The sequence below is a fragment of the Pelmatolapia mariae genome, linkage group LG10_11 (assembly GCF_036321145.2).
Source record: "Pelmatolapia mariae isolate MD_Pm_ZW linkage group LG10_11, Pm_UMD_F_2, whole genome shotgun sequence".
NCBI lineage: Eukaryota > Metazoa > Chordata > Actinopteri > Cichliformes > Cichlidae > Pelmatolapia > Pelmatolapia mariae.
The window spans coordinates 30,308,404-30,326,111 of NC_086236.1; the positions used below are offsets into that span (position 1 = coordinate 30,308,404).

At 41.0% G+C, this 17,708-nt stretch overlaps 1 protein-coding gene and 1 long non-coding RNA gene across 2 annotated transcripts; both read right to left on the reverse strand.

Moving 5' to 3' along the window:
* Positions 1-361: 361 nt before the first annotated feature.
* LOC134637268 (uncharacterized) lies at positions 362-6,075 on the reverse strand. Its single transcript, XR_010095097.1, has 3 exons — positions 4,749-6,075; positions 4,099-4,653; positions 362-2,083 (listed from the first exon to the last, which is right to left on the reverse strand). It is a non-coding gene; the product is annotated as an uncharacterized LOC134637268 (long non-coding RNA).
* A 4,081-nt stretch (positions 6,076-10,156) lies between these two features.
* LOC134635361 (uncharacterized) lies at positions 10,157-16,554 on the reverse strand. Its single transcript, XM_063484752.1, has 3 exons — positions 16,534-16,554; positions 16,028-16,110; positions 10,157-11,515 (listed from the first exon to the last, which is right to left on the reverse strand). Exons 1-3 carry the CDS (start codon positions 16,552-16,554, stop codon positions 10,270-10,272), a joined length of 1,350 nt encoding a protein of 449 aa, XP_063340822.1. The 3' UTR covers positions 10,157-10,269.
* Positions 16,555-17,708: the final 1,154 nt, after the last annotated feature.

A 17,708-nucleotide genomic window follows, 5' to 3' on the forward strand; every position in this document is an offset into this window, starting at 1 on the left:
TTTGGTTAACCTCTAAGTAGTATGTATTGGCAATAATTACTTATTACTTCATTTACTCAGGTTCATTAATTGTGATCGCATTAGAGAATTTCTTTAGGCTGTCGGCCTTATGTTGCAACTTCTACTACAGGTATCGTCGTAATCCCATATTAACATTTTCTATTACAGGTGCCGTGATAATTATTTTCATATACATGCATTGTATTTTGTGCTTGCCAATGAGGAGGGCTCGATCAACTAGTGGAGGGTTGGAAACTTTGTTCGGCGCGAGGACCGAACAATCTATTGTGTTAAGGATCTTGAGCTATAGAAAGAACATGCTTACAAAACACATATACCATATTATTCATCATTATCCTTTATTCATTTATATTCATTTATTAAGCTTTGAACAGTGACATTTGATTAGAACATTTATTCAACATATTACCTGTATGGTTTCAGTTAGGTTATTGCACACATGAAGGGTTGGCCTCTGTCCTTATAGACAGAGTGAATGCTGAGGCCTAGGCACACACGCACACACACAAGCAGTAGTTAAACTCATGTGAAGGGGAGAGTTCAAATATTTAGAAAACAGTTTGCAGGGCCTTGTAGCTGTTTGATTGTGCTTGCAGGAGAGACGGTTTGTTCCAGGGGATAAGCAGAGTGGAAGATTATGGGGAAGGATCTGGCCTCGGCAAGAAGAAGATGTTCTTTCAATATGTTAAAAGTTGTCAACATTGATTGTATTGTAGCTACTGTACGCATGAGGGGGCGTTCTAATACCCTGATGTTCATAAAAACTATTGTTGTGTTTTTTTTCGGGGAGAGTTTTGCTGTCTGCGTACAGTTTTTGTCTCCCACACGTGTGTTCATTAAAATCATCGTTTTGACTTGCCTCGGCCGGACCAGTGTTGTTATTTTGGTTTTCCTCTTGTGTCCATCCCCAATATTCTGAACCTGTAACACCCTCGCTACATTTTTCCATCAACATTCTCAAAGCAAACATGACATATGTAGTCCTCTTTCATGGCATGATCCCACACTGCAGCTGGTTGGTCATCTGCCAGTCACATCCATATGTGACAGCATCCATTATTTACATTACAGTCAAATCATGTTGGTGTTTGCATTACAGAACGTCTTCAGTGATCTGCACACTGAGTGTAGCAATCAACTGTATTTAGTTCATGTGTGGGAGCATGAAAGTCCAGGGTAATAACAACTGCATTATACTGTGAACTACTGCAACTGCTGCTCTTTGCAAACATCTGCACAGACAGCACGCTAACACAAAGCTAGTGAAAAGCCCAGATTGATGGTAAAGCTGAAGGTATGCTCGTCACAGCCAGAGCCTGAACGTGAACAGATAACAGTGATGCGCAGTTATGCTTGTTGTTGTACAATAGAATCACTGTGCAGATGGATTTGAAGTCTCTTTGTGTTCATATGTAAAACTAAACACAGCGTGTCGTCACTGGGATGTGTTAGTGTGTGGGTCAGATCTATACTGTTAACTGGTAATTATGAGTCAGCGCCTTTCAGCTCGTTTTATGAAGTAACCAGAAAGTAATGTAATGATTAGTGAAACAAATTACTCTTTTAAGTAACGCACTGCAATACTTTTAAGAAAAGTAACAAGTAATGTGTAATAACCACATTTTTTGAGTAACAACTTCAGTTGTATTTGAAATGTGTTATGGTTCTGTCACTCTTGGCATTAAACTGTAGGGTGTTTCCATTTTTTTCCGGCATTAAATATGCTTATTTTTTTCACATTTTATGAAAAGTACAACAATCTGTGTCACTGACATGAAGGAAGAAGTGCACAGGTTTAAGGCAGAAAGAACATCAAAATACTCGGAGACCATGATAAAGAGTTCATCTTGTCAATTTTCTCGTTTGAGGACTGTGATTTGGAGTGTGGGAGTTCTTCAAGGCTTAGTGGTGCAAAGTATTCCCAAACACTGTCATGTTTAAAGCGCTTGCTGCTGTTAACTGTTTAAAGGCCCAGCGTTTCTTTGAAGAGTTGTCTCTTTGTCTAGTGGATTGGGATGCAGGCTTAGCAGAGCTGCTTGGTATTCCCCCTGAGGCTTTGTTCCTTTGGCCGCCATATGGGAGAGAGAAAACAGCCATATAAGTACTTAAGCAAAGTCTATATTTACTCAGGAATTTTCTCAGCTTTGCTTTACTTTAGTTGAAAAACAATAACCAGGCTGAATCAACGCTACCATTATAAGCACTTATGCAAAGTTCATATTAGCAATGGAAATTTCAACCTTGGCAGGAATGTCCATGAGGCACTACACAGAGCTTCAGCTGCTGAACAAACCTGCTTTTCTCTCAATCCTGAGCAAGCACAGTTATGAAAGATGGTGTGAGAAAACAAACAATTACTACTGTTTTATTTCATCCAAACTGTTGTTTCTTTCTCTTCTTCTCATGCAGTGAACTGTTTTTTCTTATTAAAGGAATTAGCACTAATCAAATACCAAGTGAGCATGACAGGAAAGCTGCAGCCACTGCTGCATGAGATGTATGTGTAGTTATCAGTCCATGATAACACGTAGTTATAATGTCATGTGACAAAAACAGGTTTCACTAACAGACATAAGAGACTGTGACCAGTTTTGCAGATGAGTTTTCTGTGCTCATCTAATTCACAGAGCTTTGCATGTTTTCACATTATTTTCAAGTATCGTTCGATTTAAAATGTAAAATGTCAAGTTTCCTTTTAGTCGTATATAACACTGTACTCATGGCTGCAGTGTTGTATCAGATCACGGTTTGTGTGTATGAAAGGATAAACTGTTGAAACTGTGAAATAAATAAATAAATGAAATATATGTTGCAAGAAAATGTCCTTCCTTTAGATACTGAACATCAAATTGCGTCTGCAAGCATAAAATTAAGCAGAATAAATGAGTGACTGTGGCTTGTATTATAGAGAAAGTTGGTATAAAGATGCCACTTCAGTGCAGGCTGTCCTTACGCTGCAGAGGGATTTACGTCCTGCGTATTCAGATTCTCAGGCTGCCGTCACGTTAGTCGGCAGTAATCCTGCCATGTACAGAACATTTCTGGCTGCATCGCATTGATAAGATATCAGTTTAGTCAACTCTAGTGTTACCAAACATAACATGCTGTATAATATTTTCTGGGCTGGAGAAAGTGGAAGTTGCTGGCTTCAGTCTTTGGCTGAGTTATACATGTATCTGTCTGGATTGCAACATAGCAGAACATATGAGAGCTGTCTACCAAATAACTCCCAGCAAAGCCGTTCATCTGGAGAACTGAGCGTCAGCCGAGTGCATGCTGGGAGATTAGACTGAGCCTGCTTGGCTAAATCCAATATTTACTGAGGAGGCTGCTGTCAACACTTCTCTGTTACTGTTAGCCTGTGTGTGTGTGTCTGTGTGTGTGTGTCTGTGTGTGTGTGTAGGAGAAAGACACAATAAATATTTAAACAGCTTCATTTCTTTTGTGTTGAAATATTAGTAATGTAGTACATGCTTCATCTTTACAGAGACTTTATCCTGCTGTGGTAAAGCCAACCATGCAACTTTAAATACGGGTGGGTGGGTGTTTTTAGGCGTGGGGAGTTGGGGAGTAATTGATATCATATGATAAGCAGTTTCTGGCCTTATATTCAACTGTGTTTGTGCATCCCACAGAAACTGGAGCAACTCGCCCACATCTGAGAGCCATCTTTCTCCTTCATGCAAAAAGTACATGCATAAAGAGCAGGCCTCTCAGTGGAGCCCTGATGGTCGATCGATGGCATGTGAACATACAATAAAACAAAGCTGGGAAATTAAGAATAGAAGGTTTTGTGGTTTTCTAACTATAACAGGTCTTAATCGGTTGTAGGATTTCGTGCTACAAAGAAATGATTTACTCTCTGGTAAGTGTAAGTTTATGTTCCATGTACACTGGGCATTTTTTATCAGACCAGAGCGCAAAAGTGGAGCAAACTTTATTTTACATGAAAGTTAATGAAAAAACACGACTGGAGCAGCAAGGCTTTCATGACTGAATCTGAAAAGACTAAAATTAATAACATGAAGTGGGAGGGGGGTAAATGGGATGGTTACTCAATTACACTCATAGGCTTACTTGTAACAATGTTTCATGGAGGCGGCGTGGAGGGTAGCTGGGGGAGGCAAGGTTCGGTAGCTGGACAGCAGTGCAGAACGGGCAGGTAGATGAGTAGCAGTAACAGTCAAGAGTTAGCAGGAGTAGTTCTTCAATAGATCCAAGAAAGCATGCAGGAGCCAGAAGAATCAGGCAACTGGAAAATTCACAATGAGAATACTAGCTGACGGCACAGAACACAGAGTTATTAACAAAGGACACATAATGTTAGTACTAACGATCTGGCAGAGAACGGCCGTCTTAATGAGGGTGCTGCGACACAGTTCAATTCAGTTCAGTTCAGTTTTATTTATACAGCATCAAATCACAACAACAGTCGCCTCAAGGTGCTTTATATTGTAAGGTAGACCCTACAATAATACATAGAGAGAAAAACCCAACAATCATATGACCCCCTATGAGCAAGCACTTTGGCGACAGTGGGAACCTGAGCCTGACAGAACCAGGCTCAGGGAGGGGCGGGGCCATCTGCTGCGACCAGTTGGGGTGAAAGAAGGAAGACAGGATAAAAACATGCTGTGGAAGAGAGACAGAGATTAATAACAGATATGATTCAGTGCAGAGAGGTCTATTAACACATAGTGAGTGAGAAAGGTGGATAAGCATCTGACCTGCAGCAGAGCCTCCCCGAGCACACCAGCCTGCAGAGAAGAACAAACAAAACAAACACAAAGCACATACCCTCGCACAGTTCAGGTGCTGACAGATTAAAAGTTAGCAACTGTGCGAAACAACATTCAGTTACTAGAAAAAAAACAAAACAAGTAAATCTGTGAACATTAAAGTTAATTATGAGCAGTGGTTAAAGTGGGATTTGGCAGGTGGAGGACCTTTAAGATTCCCTAAGATCAGCTGACCTGTTCTGCTACTCCAACATACTCTGTCCTTTGTAGATTCGGCCAGCTACATTTAATGAGATACATGCAGATTTTAATAGGCTATACAGCTAATGTCCAAACCCCCTGACATTATAAAGCTAATATAAAGAATTCTGTGAGTGAATCATCACCTTAAATTGATGTCTGCTAACCCTGATGAACCCTGAACTCTATAGCCCAGCCTAGCACTGTAATCCTCAGCATAGTACTGTAAAAGAACATCATACTGCTTTGTGTTCCTTGCTTTGTGTGCCATCTGACTCCTTGGTTGTTCCCAACTGTGTCTTGTTTTACAGTCAGCTCTGTGTATATGTACTCTTATCACACCACCTGTTTGTTCCCTCGTATGCTGTTTTCTAGATTTCTGTCTTGATTTTTCCCTTTTGAACTTTCTATTCTGTAGCTGTTATTCCAGACTGCTCACAGAGCTGCATTTGGGCCTTTTCATCTGCTCAACAATCAGTCAGTTACTCAGTTCCTGTTTTAACCCACAAGATGGAGTAAACCTGTTTTTAGGGCCCGATACCACAAAATTAGTAGTTTCTTGTTTCCTGTGTGGTTTCCCTTTAGGGAACTGTTCCTTCAGCTTCTTGATGCATGCTCAATCATCCAGGAAAGTAAATCTCCAAAAGTTGAATCTGTTCATCTGGACGTAGCGTTTTGTTACACGTTTTGTTACGCTTTGTTTTGTTACGTTTTGTTAATTATGATTGTACTGGAACTGTTTGTATGCTATTTCTCCAGACCTATAGGGGGCGCAGGTTTGCACAGTTTGCTATGTTGAACCAATTAGTTACTAGAAGAAGTGTGATAGGAAGTGTTTGCTCATGAGTGAAGCAAGACATGGTGTGTTTCTTCTGATCCAAAGCCATCCACTCCGTTAAATCCCTTTGAGTGGCAATATGAGTAAGTTTCTTAATTGTATTTACCTTTAAGACAAGGTATATGACATTTTTGAAGTGACTTGGAAACGTTTGATGTGTTTTATATGTCCACATAAGTTCAACCAAAGCTAATGTTTATGTGACATTTCTGTATTCTGTATCATTTCAGTTTCACACTTTTTTGCATTAAATCCTGTCCAAATACAACACGTGCCTGTTCCTTGGAGGAAGTGATGCAAGAGAGAGTTTAGCTGGCTGTGAATCTCAATATAGGACACTGGGTCACATTGGGTGCAACAGTACAATGATTAAGGAACTAACCTCACAGCCCATTGCTCCTTCAGTGGGCTGGTTTCAGTCATTATGCAAATGTCCTGTTTATAAGATTTGGGGAAACCTGCAGTCAGCTGAGACTGAAGAAGTCACTTGGATGAGTGACGACACGTTTCTCCCACAAAACGCTACGTCCAGATGAACAGAATCAACTTTTTGAGTGTTCCTTCAGCTGCCTGTGTAACAAAATGTATGAGGACACAGAGCCACATGCTCTTATGTTATTCCAGTTTATATAGAGATATGATTGTTGGATTTTTCTCTGTATCTATTATTGTACGATCTACTGTACAATATAAAGTGCCTTGAGGTGACTGTTGTTGTGATTTGGCGCTATATAAATAAAATGGAATTGAATTGAATTGATAATCCGGCAGCATTATCAGTGTTTCTCTCCGCTCCCCTCTTTGTTTCTTTGCCTCTCCTGTGTTATAAGTTTCTAGTTTCCCCGGTCTCTATGTTTGTGCATCTCCTGTGTCTTCCCTGTTAGCCGTGGTCAAGTCTGTGTCTCCGTGTCTGTCTTGTGTTTCCTGTCTTACCTTGGGAGTCTCTTGTCCTGTGTTCAGTGTTTTGAGTTTTGCTCCCCTTTGTCTAATTATGTCAATTCTATTCAATTCAATTTTATTTATATAGCGCCAAATCACAACAACAGTCGCCTCAAGGTGCTTTATATTGTACAATAGATCGTACAATAATACATAGAGAGAAAAACCCAACAATCATATGACCCCCTATGAGCAAGCACTTTGGCGACAGTGGGAAGGAAAAACTCCCTTTTAACAGGAAGAAACCTCCGGCAGAACCAGGCTCAGGGAGGGGCGGGGCCATCTGCTGTGATTGGTTGAGAGAAGGAAGACAGGATAAAGACATGCTGTGGAAGAGAGACAGAGATTAATAACAAGTATGATTCAATGCAGAGAGGTCTATTAACACATAGTGAGTGAAGAAGGTGACTGGAAAGGAAAAACTCAATGCATCATGGGAATCCCCCGGCAGCCTACGTCTATTGCAGCATAACTAAGGGAGGATTCAGGGTCACCTGGTCCAGCCCTAACTATATGCTTTAGCAAAAAGGAAAGTTTGAAGCCTAATCTTAAAAGTAGAGATAGTGTCTGTCTCCTGAATCCAAACTGGAAGCTGGTTCCACAGAAGAGGGGCCTGAAAACTGAAGGCTCTGCCTCCCATTCTACTTTTAAATACTCTAGGAACAACAAGTAAGCCTGCAGTGTGAGAGCGAAGTGCTCTAATAGGGTGATATGGTACTACAAGGTCATTAAGATAAGATCGGGCCTGCTCTCTCTTTCTAGTCCCTGTCAGGACTCTTGCTGCAGCATTTTGGATTAGCTGAAGGCTTTTCAGGGAGTTTTTAGGACTTCCTGATAATAATGAATTACAGTAGTCCAGCCTGGAAGTAATAAATGCATGAACTAGTTTTTCAGCGTCACTCTGAGACAGGATATTTCTAATTTTAGAGATGTTGCACAAATGGAAGAAAGCAGTCTTACATATTTGTTTAATATGTGCGTTGAAGGACATGTCCTGGTCAAAAATGACTCCAAGGTTCCTCACAGTGTTACTGGAGGCCAAGGTAATGCCATCCAGAGTAAGAATCTGGTTAGATACCATATTTCTAAGATTTTCAGGGCCGAGTACAATAACCTCAGTTTGATCTGAATTAAGAAGCAGAAAGTTAGCGGCCATCCAGCTCTTTATGTCTTTAAGACATTCCTGCAGTTTAACTCATTGGTGTGTGTTACCTGGCTTCATGGACAGATAGAGCTGGGTGTCATCAGCATAGCAGTGAAAATGTATGCTATGTCTTCTAATGATACTGCCTAGGGGAAGCATGTATAATGTAAACAGAATTGGTCCTAGCACTGAACCCTGTGGAACTCCATAATTAACCTCAGTGTGTGAAGAGGACTCTCCATTTACATGCACAAATTGGAGTCTATTAGATAGATAATAATAATAATAATAATAATAATAATACATTTTATTTGAAAGCGCCTTTCAAAACACTCAAGGTCACTGTACACAATAGAGTAAAAAGCAACATAAAAGCAAGGAGTTTACACAATCATAAAAGCATAGGATATAAACAAATTTAAAATAGTCGAATGGAGAGGTTATGTAGGATAGGCTATTTTGAACAAGTGGGTTTTGAGTTGGGACTTAAAGAGAGAGAAGGTAGAGATATTTCTTAAATCAGGAGGTAGGGAATTCCAGAGTCGTGGAGCAGAGCAGCTGAAAGCCCTGCTCCCCATGGTGACAAGACGGGGGGAGGGGACAGAGAGTGACAGGGAAGAGGAAGATCTGAGACAACGAGATGGGGCGGTGATGTTAACCAGATCAGAGAGATATGGAGGAGAGAGATGATGAATAGCTTTAAATGTGTACAAGAGTATTTTGAAATTGATACGATATTTGACCGGGAGCCAATGAAGCTGCTGCAGGACAGGAGTGATGTGGTGGACAGAAGGGGTCCTGGTGATGATACGGGCAGCAGAGTTCTGGACGCGTTGAAGCTTGTGGATGGATTTTTGAGTAAGACCAAAAAGAAGTGAATTACAATAATCAATCCGGGAAGTAACAAGGCTATGGACAAGAATGGCAGTGGCATGTGGGGTGAGAAAAGGACGGAGACGATTAATGTTGCGCAATTGAAAATATGCAGACCGAGTGACATTATTAATGTGTGAATTGAAAGATAAAGTACTGTCGAGGATGACACCCAAACTTTTCACAGAGGAAGAAACGAAGACCGGCAAGTTATTGATAGTAATAGAGAAACTGTTGGTTCTGGATAATGTTGATTTAGTGCCGACCAAGAGGAGCTCGGATTTATTACTATTGAGTTTGAGAAAATTAGAAGAGAACCATGAATTTAGTTCAGCTAAGCAGAGGGTGAGGGAGGATGGAGGAAGAGCAGAATTAGGTTTAGTGGACAGATAAAGCTGGGTGTCATCGGCATAACAGTGAAAATGGATATTGTATTTACGGAGAATGTGTCCAAGCGGTAGAAGGTAGATAATGAAAAGAAGGGGCCCCAGGACAGATCCCTGGGGCACGCCAGTGGTCAGAGGAAAGGGCTGAGAAGTAAAGGATTTGAGTTGAATGAACTGAGTGCGATCAGATAGGTATGATTTAAACCAGGCTAATGGAGTATGAGAGAGACCGATGGAGGCTAGCCTACTGAGAAGAATGGAGTGAGAGATAGTGTCGAAGGCAGCGCTCAGATCGAGGAGAATAAGAATGGAAAGTAAACCGGAGTCAGCTGCCATAAGAAGATCATTAGTTATTTTTATAAGTGCTGTTTCAGTGCTATGGGAGGGGCGAAAGCCAGACTGGAACTGTTCATACAGATTATTATTAGTTAAATGTGAGTGAAGTTGCGTGGCAACTATTTTCTCAAGAATTTTAGAAAGGAATGGCAGATTGGAAATAGGCCGAAAATTCTCAAAATTATTGGGATCTAGACCAGTTTTTTTTAATATTGGGGTGATGGCGGCAATTTTGAGGGAAGCAGGAACAGTTCCAGCGGTAAGTGAAGAGCAGATGATAGCAGATATGAGGGGAAGCAAAGAAGGTAAACATGCCTTAACCAAAACTGTAGGAATGGGGTCTAGCTGACAAGTAGAAGGTTTTGACTTACAGATGAAATCTGAAATATCAGTAACCGATGGGAGCTGGAAAGCAGAAAAACAGTGTGATGGGAGAGGAATTACACAGGAAGAGCTAAATCGAACATCGGAAACCAGGTCTTGGTGTATTTTGTGAATTTTCTCAATGAAAAATGACATTAAAGAATCACAGAAGGAAGACGAGTAAAGGTGAGCAGGTAATAAATGTGGTGACCTGAAAGAAGAGTTGAACAGTGAAAACAGTATCTTGGTTGAGTCATCTTTTGAACAGATAATGGTGGAGTAGTAAGCAGATTTTGTTTGATAAATACACTCCTTATAATACATAATATGATTATTAAACATTTCCTTGTGGATATTCAGACCAGTTTTCTTATAAAGGCGTTCAAGTCGTCATCCTTTTGCTTTCAGGAGCCTCAGTTCAGCTGTAAACCAGGGTGCTGACTGAGAGAAAGATACAGATTTGGTTTTGAGTGGGGCAACAGAGTTTAGAATACTATTGAGACTAGAGTTATAATAGGAAACTAAGTCCTCTTGGGTGAGCAGGTTATGAAAATGCAAATGACTAGAGAAAGCAAAAGAAAGAGTAGCAGGATTGATTTTCTTAATATTCCGAAAAGAAATGGTACGAAGGTTCTTGGTTATAGAAAAGGTCATTTTGATATTGAAAGAAAGAAGCAAGTGGTCAGAAATTAGCAGTTCATCAGCTTTGCAGTTAAAAGGAGTAAGTCCAGAGCAACAAACTAGGTCCAAAGTATGGCCCTTAGTATGAGTAGGAAAGTTTATGTGTTGTTTAAAGCCAAAACTATCGAGGGAGGATGAGAAGTCTTTGGTGAGAGGATGATCACTGTTATCCATATGAATATTAAAGTCTCCCAAGAGTATGATATTAGGGGAAACAGTAGCTATGTGAGTCAGCAGATCAACAAAGTCACTTATGAAGACAGAATTAGACTTTGGAGGGCGGTAAATAACAGCTATGACAGTTGGAACAGGTCCTGACAGTTGACAAACAATGGATTCAAAGGAACTGTAGACAGGTACAGACAACGGCGTGACTTTCCAGTTCTCGCGATAGATTACCGCGAGACCTCCACCACGGCCGGACTTACGAGGTTGACAGGTGTAAACAAACCCCTGGGGGGTGGAGTCGTTGAGCGACGAAAAGTCATTGGGCTGTTGCCACGTCTCGGTCAAACAGAAAAAGTCAAACTTACGATCTGTGAGTAGATCCCGAATTAGATGACCCTTGCTCGTAAGCGAGCGGATGTTAAGGAGGCCGAAGTTGACATCGGTGTTGTCAGACTGGTCCGAGGTGTTAGCCGACCTGGGCAGGCTGGCTAAAACACTGTGGTCAGCAGCCCTGTCGGAGTTCCGTGGAGGACGACGAGAAGTGGACCAGAGGGACTGTATTGGCTTAGAGTCGTCATGGTGAAAATACCGACGAGAGCCCCGGTGAATGTACTTTCGGCGAGGGAGGAAGGCGATGTCTGTGTGAAGATGAAGCGCAGCCGGCGGTGGAGAAGCCAGGTGAAAGCGGAGACGGAGAAGTTCGTCAGCTGAGTATTGGTGAAATCCAGCACTAGGTCGGTAAGCCAATGACGTAAAAATCCAGACCCACACGAGCAAGACGCAGAACCTGCCAGGCCACATCACGCACAGTTAGGTAGGCCAAACAGTCAGGTGTACGGATCCGAGGAAGACAACGGCCAAAAACACACAGGCAGATGAACCAGACCCAAAAAACTCAGGCACTTGCAAAATTCGCTGGATCGCCAGTAGTATCAGCAGGAGACAAGGTTTAAAATTTGTTAAGATGTATCAAAGAATATACAAATAAAAGATAAAAAGATACCGGTGAGTAGCGGCAGCAAGTCGCGCCAGCGTTCACTCAACCGGATACAAACCACTGCAGTGCAGTACCTGTAATACCTACAGCGTGCTCTAATCGCTCTAATAGGATATTATGGTCGACAGTATGGAACGCTGCACTGAGGTCTAGCAGGACAAGCACAGAGATGAGTCCACTGTCAGAGGCCATAAGAAGATCATTTGTAACCTTCACTAAAGCTGTTTCTGTGCTGTGATGAGCTCTGAAACCTGACTGAAACTCTTCAAATAAGCCATTCCTCTGCAGATGATCTGTTAGCTGTTTGACAACTACTCTTTCAAGGATGTTTGATATGAAAGGAAGGTTGGAGATTGGAGGCCTATGATTAGCTAAGACTGCTGGGTCTAGAGATGCTTTTTGAGTAAATGTTTAACTACAGGCAGCTTGAAGGCCTGTGGTACATAGCTGATTATTAGAGATAGGTTGATCATATTTAAGATTGAAGCATTAATTAATGGCAGGACTTCTTTGAGCAGTTTTGTAGGAATGGGGTCTAAAAGACACGTTGATGGTTTGGAGGAATTAATTATTGAAGTTAACTCAGAAAGATCAATTGGAGAAAAAGAGTCTAACTTAACATCAATGGTACTGAAAGTAGCTGTAGATAATATTACATCTGTGGGATGATTATTGGTAATTTTTTCTCTAATGATTAAAATTTTATTTCTGAAGAAGTTCATGAAGTCATTACTAGTTAACGTTAAAGGGATGGTTGGCTCAGTAGAGCTCTGACTGTTTGTCAGCCTGGCTACAGTGCTGAAGAGAAACCTGGGGTTGTTCTTGTTTTCTTCAATCAGTGATGAATAGTAAGATGTTCTGGCTTTGCGGAGGGCTTTCTTATAAAGCAACAAACTATTTCTCCAGGATAAATGATGATCCTCTAAATTTGTGACACGCCATTTCCTCTCCAGCTTACGAGTTATCTGCTTTAGGCTACGTGTTTGAGAATTATACCACGGAGTCAGGTACTTCTGATTTGAGGCCTTAGTTTTCACCGGAGCTACAGTATCCAGAGTCGTACGTAGTGAGGAGGTAAAATTATTAACAAGATGATCGACCTCTGTTGGAGTAGCGTTCAGATAGCTGCTCTGCTCTGTGTTGGTACAGGGCATTGAAGATGATAACAGTGGGTGGATTATATTCTTAAACTTAGTTACAGCACTTTCAGAAAGACATCTACTGTGATAAAGTCTACTCTCCACTGCTGTGTAATCAATTATTGTAAATGTAAATGTTATCAGGAAATGATCAGACAGCAGAGGGTTTTCAGGAAACACTGTTAAATGTTCAGTTTCTATGCCATATGTTAAAACAAGATCTAGAGTGTGATTAAAGTGGTGGGTGGGTTCTTTTACAGTTTGAGAGAAGCCAATTGAGTCTAATAACAGATTAAATGCAATGTTGAGGCTGTCATTTTTAGCATCTACATGGATGTTAAAATCACCCACAATAATTATTTTATCTGAGCTGAGCACTAAATCAGATAAAAAGTCTGAGAAATCAGAGAGAAACTCTGTGTAAGGCCCAGGTGGACGATAGATGATAACAAGTAAGACTGGTTTCTGAGTTTTACAGCTGGGTTGGACAAGGCTAAGCATCAGGCTTTCAAATGAATTAAAAGTCTGTCTGGGTCTTTGGTTGATTAATAGGCTGGTGTGAAAAATTGCTGCCACACCGCCCCCTCGGCCTGTGCTTCGAGGTTTCTGGTAGTTAGAATGACTCGAGGGTGTTGATTCGTTTAAACTAACATAATCATCCTGCTGCAACCAGGTTTCTGTAAGGCAGAGTAAATCGATTTGTTGATCAATTATTAAGTCATGTACTAACAGAGACTTGGAGGAGAGAGACCTAATATTTAATAATCCACATTTCACTGTTTTACTCTTTGGTTCAGATGTGGATTCTGTATTGTTCTTTCTTTGTGATTTTTTTATGTTTAAGTTGTTTGTTGCTGGTTTTTAGTTTGTTTTTTGTCTGTTTGGGAACTGACACAGTCTCTATGGAGATGGGTTTTTGGGGGGGTAGCAGGAGGAGAGAAGCTGCAGAGAGGCGTGTAAGACTGCAACTCTGCTTCCTGGTCCCAACTCTGGATAGTCATATTTTGGGGGTTTAATAAATTGGTCCATATTTCTAGAAATGAGAGCTGCTCCATCCAAACTGGGATGGATGCCGTCTCTCCTAACAAGACCAGGTTTCCTCCAGAAGGTTTGCCAATTATCTATGAAGCCCACATCGTTTCTGGGACACCACTCAGACAGCCAGCAATTTAAGGAGAACATGCGGCTAAACATGTCACTCCTGGTCTGATTGTCAGATTAGTCCCAGCTGTGTTTCGCTCCTGTTTCCCGTCCTGTGTTTTCCTTTTGCCTTTGTCGTGTCGTACCCTCACAGTGCTGTGTTTTTTCTCTCTGTGTTCCCGGCCAATTCCTAGTTCTCAGTTCCTGGTTTGTTTTCTAGTTTGAATTTCTGTTTCCAGTTTACTTTTATTGATGTTAGAGGGGTTTTTTCTAGAGAATAAAGCTGCTGCTTTGAGTTCACCGTATCATGTTCGAGTCCTGCACTTGGCTCCTACATTGTGCCTGCCACACAGCTAACAATGACAATATCAGTACTTGCTTGCAGAGAGGGGGCACCTATAAACTGCTATAGGACCATCCCTGTCTCTTTGAAATGATGCTTGTAGACACGTTCCTGTTAAGATATTCATTGTGTGTACTATGTTGTACATTGTGTTTAACTGCATTATGGTTACTGTTGTTTAACAGAGATACAGTATTGTAGTTGTCACCACAAGGAGGCACTGTTTCATTGTAAGGGCACGTATGCTGCGTCATCACACCCTGAGGAAAAAGTAATACCACAACAAAAATGGCACCCATGAGGAAAAGTTTTGCCGCGTGTTGATGTGGAATAAAGTTCCCAAAATATCAGGGAAATTTTTGCCTCCATCGTCATTTTCCTTCGAGTTGATTGCTGTTGATGCTGCAATGCTCAACAGTTCCAATCAAAACAACAACTATAAAGAGCAACAAAAGCCTTTAATCAGAGTGGACTGCTCTACTGGCAACATTTGGACTCGAGCTATCTTGAGAAGTGTGCATCTACTGTATGGTGACAATATGCTAATATATATATATATATATATATATATATATTTTTTAGAGATGGCACGATACCACTTTTTTATGTCCAATACCGATACCGATATCATAAATTTGGATATCTGCCGATACCGATATGAATCCGCTATAGTGTGTTTTTTAATCAATAAAATTGTTTTTTAATATATTGCTGCATTTTGTATAAGTTCATACTCAAGTTTAAATAAACAACAACACTACAGCTATTCTGTTATACCTGTATGTAAAATATACACTGCACCCAAAATATTTCATAGTTCAGCAGTACTGATCAATCTAATAAACTTAAACCTGCACCATCCTTCCTATTCTGGTATTTTAAAGAGTACTTAGCAGAAATATTAAGCAACCTAACTAATAGGGTTGCAAACTCCCAGCAAAAAAAAAAAAAAGGTAACCACCCCCCACCCTCCACCTCATGATGCTTAATCGAAGTAATCAACTTTTATTTGATGCAGGGTGAAAAAAATGCACAGAATTAAATTATTTTTCAAGAATAATTAAATAGATTCAACATCTTTCTTCAACAGAATTGCAGACTGCACAGATGGTACCTTCCCAAAGGAAAAAGTACTGTAGCTTACTAGGGTATATTAGACTTAACAGTTACTATATACAGTAATGGACTTCTATACATTTTACATCAGATTAAAACTTTGGGTGTAAGATTCAGATAATTATTTATTAAAAGCTAGCCATTGTAAATGAGAATAAGAAAGATAAGTATGTCTTTGTGCCCCCTTTTCCCTGTTCATGCCCTATCGGCCCCCCTGGCTAAACTTTGCTAGATCCGCCCCTGCACAGTTACCAGCCGTCAGCTACGTAGAAAAGGATCCTGGTCTAGAAAGTAATATTAAATAAATTCTAACAACAGCTTATCAAGGTTAAACGTGCTGCTGTTGTTCAGCCGCTGGTTTCCTATTTCTGGTGCAAAGTGGGCCAAAAACAAAGAAGAGAGACGGACTCGCGACAGAAAAGCCGATCAGCTGATCATTAAGCAGTTTCATGAAGTAGCGGCAGGAGAAGGAGGGAGAGAGAGAGAGAGAGAGGCAGTCGCTAAATATATCGGTTGTTAAGCTTAACGTGGGAATGCTGTACAAACATTCAGAGATGAACTTACACACTTGCTTTACTTCTCTCTGGGATAACTTCCTTGGAGATGAAATGCCGGATTGCTAGCAAGGCTCCAGGCACACAGCCGCTCTATCACGTGATGCACACTGCTCCGACAGCTACGGTTATGAGCCGAGTTACGCCATGTAGCAAGTTTTGTGAGGTGTTTTTTTGATATTTAATGGATCGGATTACATTTTTTATTTCTCGCCGATATCTGATCCAGTAATTTAGGTCAGTATCGGACCGATACGTAATATCGGATCGGTCCATCTCTAATATATATATAGCAGCAGATGTTTTCATAGCTGCTTTACAGTCCCCAGCAAATATAAATTAAACATGTGGACTTTTTTTTAACCAAAGACCACCATCAGCTTAAATTCAAATTGATGACTGTGAGCTTTGATCTGACAGACAGTATTCACAGCCTTGTTCAACTTCACTGAAGCACTTTTTGCAGCACTTACAGCCTCAAGTCCTGTTGAGTACGACCCTTAGAGCTCGGCACACCTCGACCCTCACAAGCTCCATCAAGGTAGATGCAGTGTTAATGCACAACCATCATCAGATCTCTGGAGAGAGATTCAAAATGTTATGTTTGTTTTTTATTTTTAATACATTTCCAAGAAAACTGTTTTTGTGTTACTTCTTCATTATTGGTAAATGGACTGGTTCTTATATAGCGCTTTCCTCATTCACCCAGTCACAGCAGTAATATCTAACATTCACACACATTCACACTCTGACAGATGCATTGGAGAGCAACACGGGGCTTGTATCTTGCCCAAGCAGACTGGAGCAGACTCAAACCAGCAATCTTCCAGTTAGTGACCAGCTCTACCACCTGAGCTACAGCCACCCCAAAATGTAAAAGTATTGTGTTTGAGATGAAAAATAAAATGAATCGCTTTTAGAAGTAAGGCTGTAACATGACACGATGTAGAACAAATGGAGCACCGTGAATATTTTCCAGTTACACTGTAATTCATTAATGCTTAAATGTACATCTGAATACAAATGTCATGAAAGCAGAATTTCTCATTGTGTATACATACAAGAATGAGTGCATGTGTGCTCACAAAGAGCATGTCTTATTGACAGAAATCTCCTGTTTCCTCCTGTTTATTTATTCGGGTAGTCAGGGTGGCTCTGCGAACATCAAATGTTTGTTGTCTGAACCATCTGTCTGGCACCAGAGCAGAGAAAAGACAGAGACAGGGGAAGAACAGAGAGGAGTAAAAGAGTAGAAGAGAGGTGGAGAACCCAAGCAAGGAGACAGAAAAGATATAGGCGGGGGTGGGGGTGCTGGATGACGTTCATGGCCAACTCTCTCTGTATTCATGGAGATCAACCACCCATGAGATGGGCCTAGAATACGAAACATGGATATCTCCCCTCCTCCTCCTTCCTTTCCTCTTACTGAGTTCTTTTTACCCTCCCTTCTCATCTCTATGGAACAGGTTTCCACGGCAACTCTACAGGAGGTCAGAGGTCAGGTGTGGTGTAGGGTGGGGTGGTTGGGCATCTGAATGTGGGTCCATCTGGATGAGTGACCCGACATAATCAGATATCAATCCTACACTACAAGTGGGGTGAGAGACAGAGTGAGAGAAGGCTGAGATGATTAGTAAAGCTTGAGTTTGCTGTTGATGTGATGTGTTGGTGGAGCGGTGTCACTGAAACCT

What these genes read in the sequence shown, in the direction of transcription:
- LOC134635361 (XM_063484752.1), bottom strand. Translation starts at nt 16,554, where the DNA reads ATGGAGCTTGTGAGGGTCGAG. An exon ending in TGGAGCTTGTGAGGGTCGAG is followed by an intron (nt 16,111 to 16,533) that starts GTGTGCCGAGCT and finishes ATCACGTGATAG; the next exon opens with AGCGGCTGTGTGCCTGGAGC. An exon ending in GAGAGAAGTAAAGCAAGTGT is followed by an intron (nt 11,516 to 16,027) that starts GTAAGTTCATCT and finishes GTGGCCTGGCAG; the next exon opens with GTTCTGCGTCTTGCTCGTGT.